This window comes from Strix aluco, chromosome 22, assembly GCF_031877795.1.
Source record: "Strix aluco isolate bStrAlu1 chromosome 22, bStrAlu1.hap1, whole genome shotgun sequence".
NCBI lineage: Eukaryota > Metazoa > Chordata > Aves > Strigiformes > Strigidae > Strix > Strix aluco.
The window spans coordinates 8,080,018-8,094,428 of record NC_133952.1 but is presented as its reverse complement, the minus strand read 5'-3'; the positions used below and the strand labels follow the sequence as shown (position 1 = coordinate 8,094,428).

The window sequence follows — 14,411 nt, the reverse complement described above, 5'->3', positions numbered from 1 at the left end:
CCTCCACTTGCCCCTGCTGCAGCCGTCTTCTCTTCATCTGGGATGTACAGTTTACACTGAAAAAAAAAAAAAAAAAAGAAAATACAAAACAAAAAAAAAACAAACAAAAGGGAGAGCTATTTTCCTTCCTGGTGGGATATGCAGAACTCAGTGGGTGTGTGTATATATAAATATATATATAATATATATAAATATATATAATACTGACTTTAAAAAAAAAAAATCAAATCCCCACAACATACATTTTTTTTTAATCTGTGCCAAAAATGTGTTTTCAGAGAAAATCTTATTTTCATACTCAGACTTTGTATTGTCACTCATTTGTAAGTGCGCTTCATTTAAACATGCCCCCCCCTCGTCTCATGAGCTGTGGAAGTGTTATACACTTGTACAAAAGACTTTCGACCCCCCTCCCCCCCTTCGCCTTCCCTAACACTTATTAATTTATGGAACTGTTTTTTTCTCAGCGCAGTTTTGTTTTGTGTGTCCATTGGATTACAAACTTTATTAAAAAATACAAAACACCTCGGCGCCCGCATCTCGTCCCTCGGCCGCTCGGGATGGGGCGGGGGGAGCGGAAGGAGGTTTGGGGGCTCCCCCAGGAGTCGTCACCAACCTTCCGTTAAAAAAAGATAATTTTTATCAAAGTAAATCAAATCTGTTTTCTTTTCCCTCGCGTGTTGTAAATATTTGTGGAAAACCAAAGTTGCAGTTTTTTTCCCCGCTTTTAATTTCAATACGCGCCAACTACTTGCAGAAAAAATCCCTGAATTTTGACATTCACCATCCTTGAAAAAGCAAGAGCCAGACTTCATGTTTTTTACTGCTTTTCCACCCAAAAGCAGGCCGGGCTCCGGCGCAGGAGGGAAGCGGCACCAGGAGCCTGTGGGAGCCACCAAAACCCTGCGTTAAGCACCAGTGGTGGTGCAAATGGGTTAAAATCAAGAAGATAACGGTAAAAAAGGAGATTTAGGAGAAATTCTGGGGGTTTGCACCCCACCAGTGGGGGTTTGGGGTTAAAGACTGGGGCGAGGGTCACCCCACTCCCCTGTGCCGAGGGTGAGTGGGGCTGGCGGCAGAGGGGGGGCCTGGTTTGGGTTAAAAAAAAACCAAAAAGGTGCTGCTGGCACCCCAGGATGAAGGTGGGGGGGGTGAGAGCCTGGCCCCATCCTGCCCCCCTGGGGACACCCCCCCAGGGCTGTGGAGGGGGGGACATGGGATCAGGATGAGGCCTGGGACCCCCCCCAGTGCCCCAGGGTTGGGGTGGAGAGGGGGGAGATGGACAGACAGATGGACACATGGACAATGGGAGGGTAAAGGGCCTGATCCTGGCGGGGGGTGGGGGGGGGGTGTGAAATTGCTGGGTTTTGTAGCAGGGCCTTTTGGGGCAAAATATCCATTTTGTTTTGATTTTTTTTGTTCCTGGGGGGTGGAGCAGCTAGGCAGGAGGGGCAGTGTTGGGTGGGCACCTGTCCGTGTGTCCGTCTGGATGTGCACTGTCTGTGTGTCTGTCCCACCCCTGTTACCCCACTCAGGGCACTGGGGGCTTTGCCTGGCACAAACCCCTCAAAAATTGATTTTTTTTGTCCCAAAGGACCTGCTCAAAAACCAGCAATTTCACCCACCCACCCCCCCCTCCATGGGCAGGATCAGGCCCTTGGAGCCCCCCCAGCCATGTGTCTGTCTGTCTGTCCCCGTGACCATCACCAATCCCAGCTCCAGACACACGGGTGGGGGGCACGGACAGACGGACACATGGCAGGGTGTGACATTGCTGGTTTTCAGAGTCTTTTGGGGCAAAAAAAGTCCATTTTTGGGGAGCTTGTGCCGGGAGGTGGAGGAGATGAGTGTCCATCTGGGTGTACAAGTGTCCGTCTGTCCGGCTGGACGTGCAACCCCTGCTCTGGGGGGGGGGGGTGTGTGTGTGTGTGTGTGTGTGTGTGTGTGTGTGTGTGTGTGTGTGTGTGTGTGGGTGTGGGTGTGGGTGTGTGTGTGGGTGTGTGTGTGGGTGTGTGTGTGTGTGGGTGTGTGTGTGTGTGGGTGTGTGGGTGTGTGGGTGTGTGGGTGTGTGGGTGTGTGGGTGTGTGGGTGTGTGTGTGGGTGTGTGTGTGGGTGTGTGTGTGGGTGTGTGTGTGGGTGTGTGTGTGGGTGTGTGTGTGGGTGTGTGGGTGTGTGGGTGTGTGGGTGTGTGTGTGTGTGGGTGTGTGTGGGTGTGTGTGGGTGTGTGTGGGTGTGTGTGGGTGTGTGGGTGTGTGGGTGTGTGTGGGTGTGTGTGTGTGTGGGTGTGTGTGGGTGTGTGTGGGTGTGTGTGGGTGTGTGTGGGTGTGTGGGTGTGTGGGTGTGTGGGTGTGTGTGTGGGTGTGTGGGTGTGTGTGGGTGTGTGTGTGTGTGTGTGTTTGTGTGTGTGTTTGTGTGTTTGTGTGTGTGTGTGTCTCCCCACTCCCGGGGTGGGGTAACGGGACTGGGACAGACACACGGACGGGTGCGCATCCAGATGGACACACGGACAATTGGATGTACAGCCAGACACATGGGTGGTTCGACAGGCGGATGGACACACGGACAGTGGCAGGTCCAGCTGCCTCTTGCCCCCCCGGCACAAACCCTCCAAAAATGGAATTTTTGCCCTAAAGCCCTGCTCGAAAACCAGCAATTTCACACCCCCCGGCTCCTCTGTGAGCAGGCTCAGGCCCTTTGAGCCCCTCCCCCCCCCCCCCCCCCCCCCCAGCAGCCGTGTGTCCGTCTGTCCAGCCCCACGTCTGTCATTCAGGCCCAGTCCTGGCTCCAGGCACACGGCGGGGGGTACGGACAGACAGACGGACACATGGACAGTGTGTGTGTGTGTGGGGGGGGGGGGGGGGGGGGTGGTAAAGGGGCTGATCCTGCCCCGTGTGCCCCAAGTCCTGGCTGGCTCCATGTCCGTGTGTCCGTCCCCCCACCCCAGGGCACTTGGGGGGGGGGGCGGGGTTCAGGCCTGACCCCACCTCCAGGGTCCCCACGACCCCCCGGGGTGGGTTTGTGCCCCTGGTCCTGCCCTGGGGCGCCCCAAAAAGAACCTGGCCCTGGCCCCTCCCCCCTGCAGAGCCCCACGGGGTCCGTCAGCCTCCCTGGGTGTCCCCGTGCCCCCCGCCCCCCCCCCCCAATGCTGGGGGACACAAAGCCCCCCTCAGCCCAGCACTGCAGCTGGGGGGGACACAGCTGGAGCCTGCGCTGCCCCCCCACACCACAGAACCCCCCCACACACACCCCTGGGTGGGGAAACAGGGCTGGGGGGGGGGGGGCGGGGACGACAGACAGACGGACAGACACATGTCCCCAGACCCCTGTGCCCACCCACCCTCTCAGCAGGGCCTGGGGGTGTCTAGACCCTGGAGGGGGGCACCAGGACAGGGCCAGGCTCACATCCCCCCACCCCCTTGACCCTGGGGCACCAGCAGCACCTTTTTATCCTTTTTTTTAACCCAAACCAGGTTCCCCTCTGCCTCCAACCCCACTCCCCTCAGCCCAGGGGAGCAGGACGAGGGGCTTTAACCCCAAACCCCCCCTTGGCTGCTCGGGGGTGGGGGTGGGCGTGTGCAAACCCTAAACCACCTTTTTTAACTTTTTATCCCCATCTTCAAGGGATTTAACATTTCAGTAATCGCGGGTGGGCTCTTCCACCCCGACACATAATGGGGGGGGGGGGGCACAAATTGCCTGCAGCATCCCCCCCCCCCCCAGCATCAGCCATTAGAAAATATTGCAATTTATTCCATCTCCTTCCAGAAATACACTTTTTACACCATTTCCAAGCAGCTTTTTTAAATAGAAGGGGCAGGGGAGGAGTCACTGAGGGGGGGACTGACCCTCCCCAGCAGCGGGTGCCAGGGCCAGGGGGGCAGCGGGGGGCTCGGGGGGGGCGTCGCGGGGGCGGAAGAGCAGCTCCCCGGCGGGCAGGACCTGCTCAGCCTGCCAGGCGGGGCCGTACTGCTGGTAAAAGTCCGTGTCGGCCTGGAACATGACGAGGGCCTGAGCCGTGTGGATGCGGACGTGCTGCGCCAGGCTGCTGGCGTCCAGGAATTTTTCTCCGCAGGAATCGCAGGCGTAAAGGATCTGGGTGTTGGGGTCTGTAAAAAAAAAAAAAAAAAAATACAAACCAATAAATAAAAAGGGGGGAAGGAGGCAGCCGACCTCCCACCCCACCCCAACCCCTTCCCCTTCTCACCTGCTTCTTGTACTTGTTTCACCGCTTTGGTGATCTCGGCTTTAAGTGCCTCTGTCTCGTCCGCTGTCACCGCGGCCGCTACGGGGACCACTGCGGGGGGAGAGGAGGGGGAGGCGATGGCGGGGGGACAGATCGTCCCAGCTGGAGCAGGACTCGGGGTTTGGCCCGTCGCGGTGTTGGGGAGGGGGCTCCAGCCAGGCCGGGACGTTTCCCAGACTCAGGCTCCGGCAACGGGCGCTACACCCCAGGGATGCGCTGCCAAGCGCCTCTGGGATGGCTCCGGGACCCCCAAGCTGCACCCTATGGTTAAACCTCGCTTTTGGGATGGCTCCGGGACCCCCAAGCTGCACCCTATGGTTAAACCTCGCTTTTGGGATGGCTCCGGGACCCCCAAGCTGCACCCTATGGTTAAACCTCGCTTTTGGGATGGCTCTGGAACCCCCAAGCTGCACCCTATGGTTAAACCTCGCTTTTGGGATGGCTCTGGAACCCCCAAGCTGCACCCTATGGTTAAACCTCGCTTTTGGGATGGCTCTGGAACCCCCAAGCTGCACCCTATGGTTAAACCTTGCTTTTGGGACAGCTCTGGAACCCCCAAGCTGCACCCCACAGCTAAACCTCACTTTTGGGAGGGCTCCAGGAGCCCCAAGCTGCACCCCAGTTAAATCTCGCTTTTGGGACAGCTTGGGGATGCCCAGGATGCACCCCACAGTTAAACCTCACTTTTGGGACGGCTCTGGGACCCCCAAGCTGCACCCCACAGTTAAACCTCACTTTTGGGACGGCTCTGGGACCCCCAAGCTGCACCCCACAGCTAAACCTCGCTTTTGGGACAGCTTGGGGATGCCCAGGATGCACCCCACAGTTAAACCTCACTTTTGGGACAGCTCTGGGACCCCCAACCTGCACCCCACAGTTAAACCTCGCTTTTGGGAGGGCTCCAGGAGCCCCCAGCTCACCCGTGAGCTGCGTGACAGCGGTGGCAGCCAGCGCCTCGGTGGCCAGCGTCACCATGTCATCGGAAGCCACCGTGACAATGTTGACCTCGTCCCCCTCCTCCGGCTCGAGGATTTTGATGCCCGCCTTGCCCTGATGCACCGTCTTCACGTGGGAGCGCAGGTTGTCCACCCGGTTGAAGCCGCGGCCGCACTTGTCGCACAGGAACGGCTTCTCCCCTGGGGACGAGGTCAGGAATTTGGGGTGCTTAAAGATTTGGGGGGGTGGTTAAAGATTTGATGGGTGTTTAAAGGTTTGGGGGAGTGGTTAAAGATTTGAGGGGAGGTTAAAGGTTTTGGGGGGTGCTTAAGGGTTTGGGGGGTGCTTAAGGGTTTGGGGGAGTGGTTAAAGGTTAGTGGGGGTGCTTAAAGATTTGGGGGGTACTTAAAGATTTGATGGGTGCTTAAAGGTTTGGGAGAGTGGTTAAAGATTTGAGGGGAGGTTAAAGGTTTCGGGGGGGTGCTTAAAGATTTAAGAGGTAGTTAAAGGTTTAGGGGGTGCTTAAAGATTTGGGGGGGTGCTTAAAGGTTTGGGGGAGTGGTTAAAGATTTGAGGGGAGGTTAAAGGTTTCAGGGGGGTGCTTAAGGGTTTGGGGAGTGCTTAAAGGTTTGGGGGAGTGGTTAAAGGTCTGGGGGTGAGGCGGGGTGCTGTGGCGGTACCCACCGGTGTGGATGATGATGTGCTTGGAGAGATCCCCCACGTTGACGAAGGCTTTGTTGCAGACGCTGCATTTGTGGGGTCGGATATTATCGTGGTGGCGGATGTGGTTGGCCAGTTGGCTCGACTGCACGAACCTTGGGGGGACACACACACAAGATGGGTCACCACGATCCCCTGACACCTTCCCGCTCTGGCACCCGGCCGCGGAGGGGGGGAGTGGAGGTGCCCCCCGAAGTTCCCAGGGCGTCCCCTCACCTCTTGCCGCAGCGTTCGCAGACGTAGGGCTTCTCCCCCGTGTGCTGGCGCACGTGGGCGATGAGGGAGCTCGCTTGGGTGAAGGCTTTCCCGCAGATCAAGCACTGGCACGGCTTCTCTCCTGGGGGAAGAGAGGGAAAAGAGCGTGGGGATCAACAACCCGGGGATGGGGAGCCCGAGGCTCCCCCCAAAATCCCCCGAAGGGTGGGGGGAGCAAGAGCAGAGCCGTGTCCCTACCCGTGTGGATGCGGACGTGTCGCTGCAGCGCCCCAGGGTCGGCGAATTGGCGCTGGCAGTGGACGCAGACGTAGGGTTTCTCCCCGCTGTGGATCCGGAGGTGCCGTTTCAGGTTCCCTGAGAGCAGATGAGGCTCAGCCCTGGGTTGGGGGGGCGGCGTGGGGACCCCAGCACCCTCCCTCCATCCTTCCCAACACCCCCGTAGCTCCCTGGGGAAAGCCCATCGCTGTTTACGGAGTGGGGAGCGCTGATGCCCGGAGCCGAGGGTCAGGGGGTAACGTGGTGGTGGGGACAGCCAGAACAAGCAGCTAAGGGACAGAGAGACTATGCCAGGCTCATCCAGACCCCCCCCTCCGGCTCTGCAGCAGTTTGGGGAGATGGGAGGAGACACCCCCATCCCCAAAAGCTGGATGGTGGGCTCCTCCCAGAAGCACCCCCAGGGTGTGATCCCATGGGGGACATCAGCCCGGCCCCACACGGGGAGAAATTCATGCGCCGCAACCGCGGCACCGTGGTTAAAAGGTTTAAACCCTCCTGCGCCCAGGATTAAATCCTTTCTCTGGGTTCTGAACCCCCCTGGAGTGGTCCCTGACCCCCCCCCAAACCAGCCAAACCCCCGTCGCTTGCACCTCACCACCTACCCACCCCGTGCTACCTGAAGTGGTGAACTGTTTGCCGCACTCCCGACACTTCAGGGGCCCGTCTGCAATGTGAATCTTCAAGTGAGCCTTCAAATTCCCCACCTGGCGACAGAGAGAGGGATGCAGAGAGCCCCCCACATCCCCCCCATCTCCCTCCAGAGGGATTGAACTGCCGTGGGTCCGGCTCTTCCCCCCCCCACCCCCCCCACCCCCCCACCCCACTCACCTGGTTGAATTTCTTGTCGCAGTGGGGACACTTGTGCTCCTTGTCGGTGTCGTGGGTCTCCAGGTGCCGCATTTTCGAGGTGGGATCGGAGAAGGAGCGCCCGCAGTAGTCGCACTGGTAGGGTTTCTCCCCGCTGTGGACCAGCTGGTGCCGTTTGAGGTTGCCGGAGGTGGTGAAGAGCTTGCCGCAGTCGTCGCAGCGGTACTTGGCCTCCCCCGTGTGCCGTTTCTTGTGGAGGTTCAGCAGGCTGATGAGGCGGTAGCTCTTCCCACACTCCTCGCAGCCGTAGGGCTTCAACGGGCTGCGGAGGAAACGGGGTCGTCGCGTGGAACCGGTGTGCTGAGCCCAGCTCCACCGCCCCAGCTCAGCCCCTCCGGGTCCCCCAGGATGTCTTGCTGCAACACAAAAGGGAAGGACGGGGGCAGCTCCCCTCCCCTCCCACCCCAACGCACAAAGATTTGTTCTTTGGCAGCAAAATCCCCATTTTTTAGGTGCTTCCAGTGTCTTTTTGTGGCTGGCGCTGTCCAAACGAGCTGCTGGGAGTCTCCAACCGTGCAGCACCAACGCCTCCAGAGGAGGGGTCGAGTCCTTACACCCTTACACCCTCATCCAAACCTTCCCCCACCCACCTCGCGGCCCCCGGCGTGGCCGTACCTGTGCGTTTTCTCATGGGCTTTGCAGGCAGCCGGGTCGGAGAAAGCTTTGTTACACTCCCTGCAGGAAAAAGGTTTCTCGCCGGTGTGGATACGGATGTGCCGCTTGAAGTTGCCAGTGTGGGTGAACTCCTTCCCGCAGTCCTGGGGACACAGACGCGGCCAGTGACGCCGTGGTGGCCCCGAGGGACCGGAGATCCCCCCGCCGGGGGCCCGCGCCCGGCCTCACCTCGCACTTGTGCGTGACGGAGCCGTAGGCTTTCGTCTCAGTCCTGTCGCTGTAAGTACCCGAACGCAGCAGACGGGTTTCACCTGAGTTTTCCTGGCCGGAGTCGGTGCTCCCCGATTCGTTATCTTCAGCGTTTTCTCCGTTTTCTAATCGGGGCTGCTCTTCCTCAGGGATTTTAGCTTCCTCTTCCTCCTCTGCCGTCATCTCCCCCTCTTCCTCCTTCCCCTCCAGCTTCATCTCTGTCAGCAGTTAGAAAACGGGGACGCTAAAGATCAGGAGCAGCATCAGAGACACAAACCCCACCTGTATTTCCTAAGCCTGGGTTTAAGGTGGTGGGGATTAAACCTGCCCTACTGTACTCCAGGAAACCCCGGTACTCCATCACACAACACAGGCGCCTGGAGTCAGGTTGGATTTGCAGGTTATTAGCCCTAAAATCCAAAAGCCAGCGCAGAGAGAGGAGCATTTTCCAACCTCTCCTAGCTCTGCCCCACGGAAACTTGCCCCCGTGGGCTCTGCGACTCGCAGGAGACAGCGTTTGCACAACAAAACTCACACTAACCGAATTATTTCCATGGAAAACAAGAGTCCAACCCTCGCCCAGCCCTGCTGGAGGGAAGGGGCAGACAGCAAAGCCCTCGCCACCGCCCTCGCCCACAAACACACCTCCCGTTTCGGTGCCCTGAGAGACGTTGCCCTTCGCCGCGGGGCTGCCGACCGCGCTCTCCACTGGCTGTGGGTGGCCGGTGAATTCGGTGTTGGGGCCCTCTTGGATGGCAGCATCTGCCCCCAGAAACAACAGAGTGTCTCAGGCACGCTCGAGGAGACAGGCAGGCTGCAGGCAGCAGAGTCTGGCAGCAGGACAGGGTGCGTTTTGGGGGTGAGAGCGGGATTTTGGGTGGCATCCCGTGGTGGCTCACCTTTTTGGCCACCCAGCTGCTCCACCTGCCCCTCGGGCTGTGCTGCTGCTGCGGCCGCGGGCGTCTCTTCCTTCCCCTCCAGGTCAGGAGGAACTGGTTTTATTTTGTCGAGATCACCCGGTGCTTCTGCCACCACCGTCTTGTCCTCGACGGTTGCCTTGTCAGTCCCTGCGAGGGAAGAAGCAAATCGATCCAGCTTTTGGGGCCCAGGCAGGGGCTGTGAGAAGGATTCTCACATCCCAGAACAATTCAAGGAAATGACAATTCTTCAACTGCTGGTGCCGCACAAGGGGATCAAACCCCATCCAGACATCCCAGATGTACCCAGGACGTGGGTTTGGCTGGTGGCCAGAGCACGTGGCTGCTTCGTGGGGCAATTCTGAGTCTCCTCGGATGAGGGAGAGTGAGGAGGCTACATACCGATCTTGGCGGGGGGCTGCTGGCTCTCGGCGGGGCTTTCTGCTGGCATGGAGAGGGACTTGAGAGCGTTGCAAGCGCTGACAATCTCCTGCATCTGGAGGAAACCCGCCACAGCCAGCACGTCTTCCACGTTGTCAGGGTTTAAGCTCAGCTTAGCCGTGTACATGAACTCCAAAACCTGACCCAAGCCTGCCAGGGAGGCGATGCAACCAGAAATAAGCTTTCACCTCTTGGCCACGCAATTTTGAAAAGCCCAAAGCGCACAAAATAACAGGCTGAAGAGCCTCCCTCAAACCCCACGCACCAAAGCGCTTCATTTAAGCGGCTCGGAGGGATATCAGACAACCCTCTGCCTACCTGCTGCGTTGCTAATGTCGAGGTGCACCACGTCCTTCTGGTCGACGAAAAGCATCCTGAAATACTCGCTGCACGCCGCCAGCACGGCTTTGTGGGCCTTGAAGTTGATGCCGTCCACCACGAAGGTGCAGTCACACAGCAAACCCAGCTGCCGCTGCTGGTTCAGCTGTTCCAGGACTTGTTTGCTATGCTGGGGGAATTCCATGGCTGCAGGGAGAGAAGAAAAAAAAAACAACAAACCCGGGGGAGGGGAGTGAGGCAGGCGCCGAAACCCTGATGCCGCGTCAGAAAGGGCCACCAAGCAGGACAGATCACAAAATCACGGATCAACCGCAGCCCGATCGCCCTGCTCGTTAAAAAACGTGGCCTGAAAAGCCTAATTTCAGCTCCTCGCTACAGCCACCTGCCTCCCCGCTACACACAACCCCAAAACCTCTCCTGTAGCAGCCGCAATGTCAACACAGGGCTGGAGAAAGAGTTCATTGAACAGTCAATATATTTTTTTGCCATCCTAACGGTATTTAAAATACATTTATTCCTCTTCAGCCGGCCCAAGCTGCGAGCAGGAACCCTGTTGCCTCTGCAAACACCAGTCTGCTGTCCCTCCAGCGAGCACACGCTCCCGCTGAGGACGCAGCACGGAAAACGTTCAAAATCTTCAAGCTCCTGCTCATTTTAGGCGCTCACATCACGATACCGAGGGATTTTTATATTTTCTTGTGTGTTTGGAGGGAATTCTCCCCGCTCAAAGCCCAGCTTCAGCGGAGGAATGCTGCAAACCCCTGGAAACACTGTAAAAGCCCATTTTTGAAGGAGATTCTCGTCAGCAAAGGTCGATCTGCTGCCACGCGTTGGGTTTTCTTCTGGGCTGCACCCGCAGGGCGCAGTGTAGAGAATGAAGGGTTTTCACTCGGCTTTGCTTTCAGAAAATGATTCCTCCGTGGGCTAAAGGGATTGTTTCATCGCTTGCCCAGCAAGCGATGAGCAAAGAGGGAGGAGAAAACAAACAGGGACTATCCACAGTTATTGTTCAACAGGGCAGGACGTTGCTAAAGCTCTGGCTGGTGGAAGAAACGAAGTTACAGCCACGGAAACACTCTTGGTTTTGATGCTAAGTCGATGCTTGGTGTCTCTCTAACGTTTTCCAGCCTGTAGCAGCTGTTTTTCCACTTTACCAGGTCTTAAAAACAGCACCAGGGAGTCTCAGGTCAAGGAAAAGCGACAGGTTTGGATCCAACAAAACCGGGTCGCTTCCAGGCAGCGGTGAGCATGTCCCTTCCTCCATGTCCCGTTGGAGCGTGCACAAGCGCGCAGCAGGCGAGCACCACGGGCAGAGGGAGCCTCCTCCTGTCTGCTGCGGGTGCTAGCAACGCGCTCGGTGAAAGATCTTCAACTCAAGGATCGATTTAGCTTCCAAAATCATTTCCAGCAGGGATGAGGAGCCCAGAAACCTCCGACAGCATCAGATCACGCACAGAGAGAGAGTTTCACTGTTTGTCTTTGCAGTTAACTCGCCACCACAACTTTCCCCCAGCTCTCCAAAACACGGGGTACTTTTTAACCAAACACCCACAGCCTGTCCCAAAATACATCCCTTGAGAGCCAGAAAAATCAGTATTTGTATCAAAATCCGCCTAAACCCCCGCATGAGTATGACCCTATAGGGTTTGCAAAGGAAGCTCTGGAAAAAAAAGGGGAGGATTTTCCCAGCAGGACAAACAACACTGCTTTCCGTGCTTGGAAAGCTCTGTGCAGCAGGACCTGAGAAATCACGATGGTTTGATGCACTAAAAAAAGCTATTTTCAGTGATTTGTAGGAGGCACTTTACATCTGAATAATGATTTTTATCCCCAAGTGGGCTTGCCTCAGCTTTGCACCTGAGCTTTGCGAAGGAAGTAAAACCCCCAAAAACTCAACGCTTCCCAATAAACCTCATCTTTTCTGTGGTTCCCTCCATAACATCACGTTAGAGCTTCGTCGGAGCACGTGAGCGCAGCGGGACAGAGGTTGGGACAAGCTGTGTGTCACTCTCAGGCCTGAACCCAGCGCCCAACGTCCCTCAGCAGCTCAGATCACCTTTGTACATTAAAATCCCTGACTCCAAGCCTCAAAAATCCCAAATATCTGGATCAAAAATCCCACGGTGCAGCAGAAACACCACCCTGGTTCCTTGCCACCACTTGGGCAGGGCCAGTTCGCAGCTCCGGTGTTGAGATCAAATGGGATGCGGTGAAACGGGGATGGATCCGGGGAGGGCAAGTGCCAAATCAGGCATTGCTGGTCCACCCAACTGCTAAATAAATCAGCTCCCGTTCGCACAAACCCATCGCTGTTGGCTGTTTAAGGTAGCAGTGCTGTCTGAGGAGCTCTGAAACACAGAGTTTTCACCTGAAAAACAAAGATAAGCCAGAATCGGTGCCTGAACTCACCCCTGCGCTGCCAGGAGCGGAGATATCCAGAGGACCAAGGCTGCGGGCGAGATGGATCCGGCTCTCCTCCACAGTTTTCCCCCTTTCTGGTACTCAAGTCAGTCTCTACGCAGCCATCCTGGGAGAAACGGGACAAAAAGCTCCATTTTAAAACCCAAACCTTGCGTGTCGAAGGCACCAAGGTCCGGCGTTACCAACCCAGGAGGGGGTACCCACCAATTTCAGCTCGTCGGAGGCACACGAGCGCCGTTTCCCCTCCTGCCCTCTCCCTGACATGGGTGTTGAGTCTCTCATTACCCGATTAATCACGGAAAAGCTTTGTTATGAGAACACCCACGCCCGCCGCACACGTTCGCAGAGATAAAATACAGCAGCTACAGTCCCAGGGAGCTTCCCACACGAGCTCCGTTAAGCTCTCTCGCTTATTAAAGACATTAACCTCTCCCTGTACCTGCCACCCAACTGTCTACCTATCAAAAAACCCCCAAAGCCTCAACAAATTGGAAAAAAATAGTGGTTTAAACATCGCCTTTTAATGTTGTCACCATTCAGCCACCCATTCTTATGCCGGGAAGATAAAAAGGAAGAGGGGGTTTACTTTCTGCCTACCGTCATCACCCTTCTTCTGTGTCAGCTCGGGGAACAAAGCAGCCCTAATCCCTTCAGTCTCTGCGAAGAGGAGTCTGTCCTCATTTCCAGTAACTGATTCTGCAATATTTTCAGTTAAAAAAATAAAAGTTAAGAGCTGATCTGACCAGAGCATTCAAGGTACAGATGTGCGAATAACATAAATTATGAAACAGAGAAGAGCTCTGGAGTTTGTGGTCAGCAGCAAAACCAGAAGGTAAGTTCACATTCTGCTGTAAGGGGGGGGAAAATGACAAGCAGGAAAAAAAACTTGTTGAAAAGGAACTAAAAGAAGAAAGACACGAGGAGAGAGATGAGCAGAGGCAGTCTGGACCACCCCCAGTGAACAGACACCCTGCAGAGCCCTCGGTTATTTAGTTTTCGGGCCCAGGGATACGCTCGTGCAGCTCCTGAGGTGGCTGTGCAGGCAGGGCTGCCCGCAGGTAACCGGAGCCCTGGGCTGCAGCAGGCAGGGAGCCAGCGGGGCCGCTGAGACATCGCCAGACCTCGAGCTCGGCCGTGAAAACCGCCCATTTCTGCAGCGCCTGGATGATGAACTACAAAACCTTCATCTCCTCACAAAAAAACCTGCCTTTGGTATGCTGCCCGATCTCTGAAATTTTGGCAGAAGCTTCTAATGTAGAAATGCAATTAAGGAAATGTGGTTTGTCCACGAAACGCGTCATCCGTGTCCAAAAAGCAACGCCCGCAGAGGGCACGTACAGCCAGTACGGGTTGTCATCACGCCAAAAAAAGACGCCAGAAGATGAGAAAAACCCTTTTTTCCCTGAGCTGCTGCATGATGCTTTGAAGTTTTCTCCGCTCTTCTGCTGGCGACGTCCTTGACGCGCAGGTAGGCAGCTCGGGCGGTGTCAGAGGACAGGTCTCGCGCGGTGTCGGCTGTCAGGGCTGTGTCCCTCACAGACGTCCCACCGTGTCCTGAGGGGATGGCGCCTGCCCCACACGTGGGGGGACAGAGCTTTGCTCCTGGCCTCGCCCCAAATCACCCCACGGCTCCGTGGAGGGACACACATCTCCCACAGAGCACACGGACCCCCTGGTGAGGAGCCCAGCAAGCACCAGCAGCCCCCCTGCTCCCCTCACGACAGCCGCCCTAGGCCTGAGGGGAAGTGCCACACGGAGTGGAGGGTGCAAATCCAGGGGGGATGAACTGCCACAGCCCCCCCTCGGGTGCTAAGGGGATGGGGGGGACCCCCACGCAGCCTCCCCTCAAAAAATCGGGGGCCGCACACCGGAGTGCCCCCCAAGAACAGCTTCTTTTTGGGGGGACCCCGCAGGCAGCGAGCTGGGCCGCAGCCCCCTTCCCCTCCCAGCCCCCGTGTCCCCCCAAGGCCCCTCCCCAGGCCCCCCAGCCCTCTCCCAGCCCCTCCCCGAGCTACCCGCCGCCCCCCCTGCCGCTACCTGCCATGCCGGGCTGGGCGGGAGCCTCACACCACCGCCCGCAGCGCTCACCGTGACACGGACCAGACAAAGGGCGCCGCCATCTTGACGCCGGGCGGAAGCGGCGTCGCCCCTCTCCGCCCACCGACGGGGCC

The 14,411-nt window shown here is 57.2% G+C and overlaps 1 protein-coding gene across 3 annotated transcripts; it reads right to left on the bottom strand.

Annotated features, from left to right (window-relative positions):
* Positions 1-3,729: 3,729 nt before the first annotated feature.
* On the bottom strand, positions 3,730-14,401 carry ZBTB17 (zinc finger and BTB domain containing 17). Of its 3 annotated transcripts, none has more exons than XM_074848079.1 (17): positions 14,278-14,401; positions 12,838-12,936; positions 12,229-12,346; positions 9,799-10,005; positions 9,442-9,630; positions 9,022-9,189; positions 8,768-8,884; positions 8,102-8,340; positions 7,874-8,016; positions 7,220-7,520; positions 7,008-7,095; positions 6,353-6,469; positions 6,116-6,236; positions 5,864-5,994; positions 5,164-5,379; positions 4,205-4,294; positions 3,730-4,106 (listed from the first exon to the last, which is right to left on the bottom strand). In XM_074848079.1, the coding sequence occupies exons 2-17, from the start codon at positions 12,841-12,843 to the stop codon at positions 3,826-3,828; spliced, it is 2,532 nt and encodes an 843-aa protein (XP_074704180.1). In that variant the 5' UTR covers positions 12,844-12,936; positions 14,278-14,401; the 3' UTR covers positions 3,730-3,825. The 3 variants fall into 3 exon arrangements, 2 of the variants coding, with proteins under 2 accessions (XP_074704180.1, XP_074704181.1); XM_074848080.1 differs by having other exon boundaries at positions 14,329-14,382; XR_012626084.1 differs by lacking the exon at positions 3,730-4,106 and having other exon boundaries at positions 5,164-5,407.
* Positions 14,402-14,411: the final 10 nt, after the last annotated feature.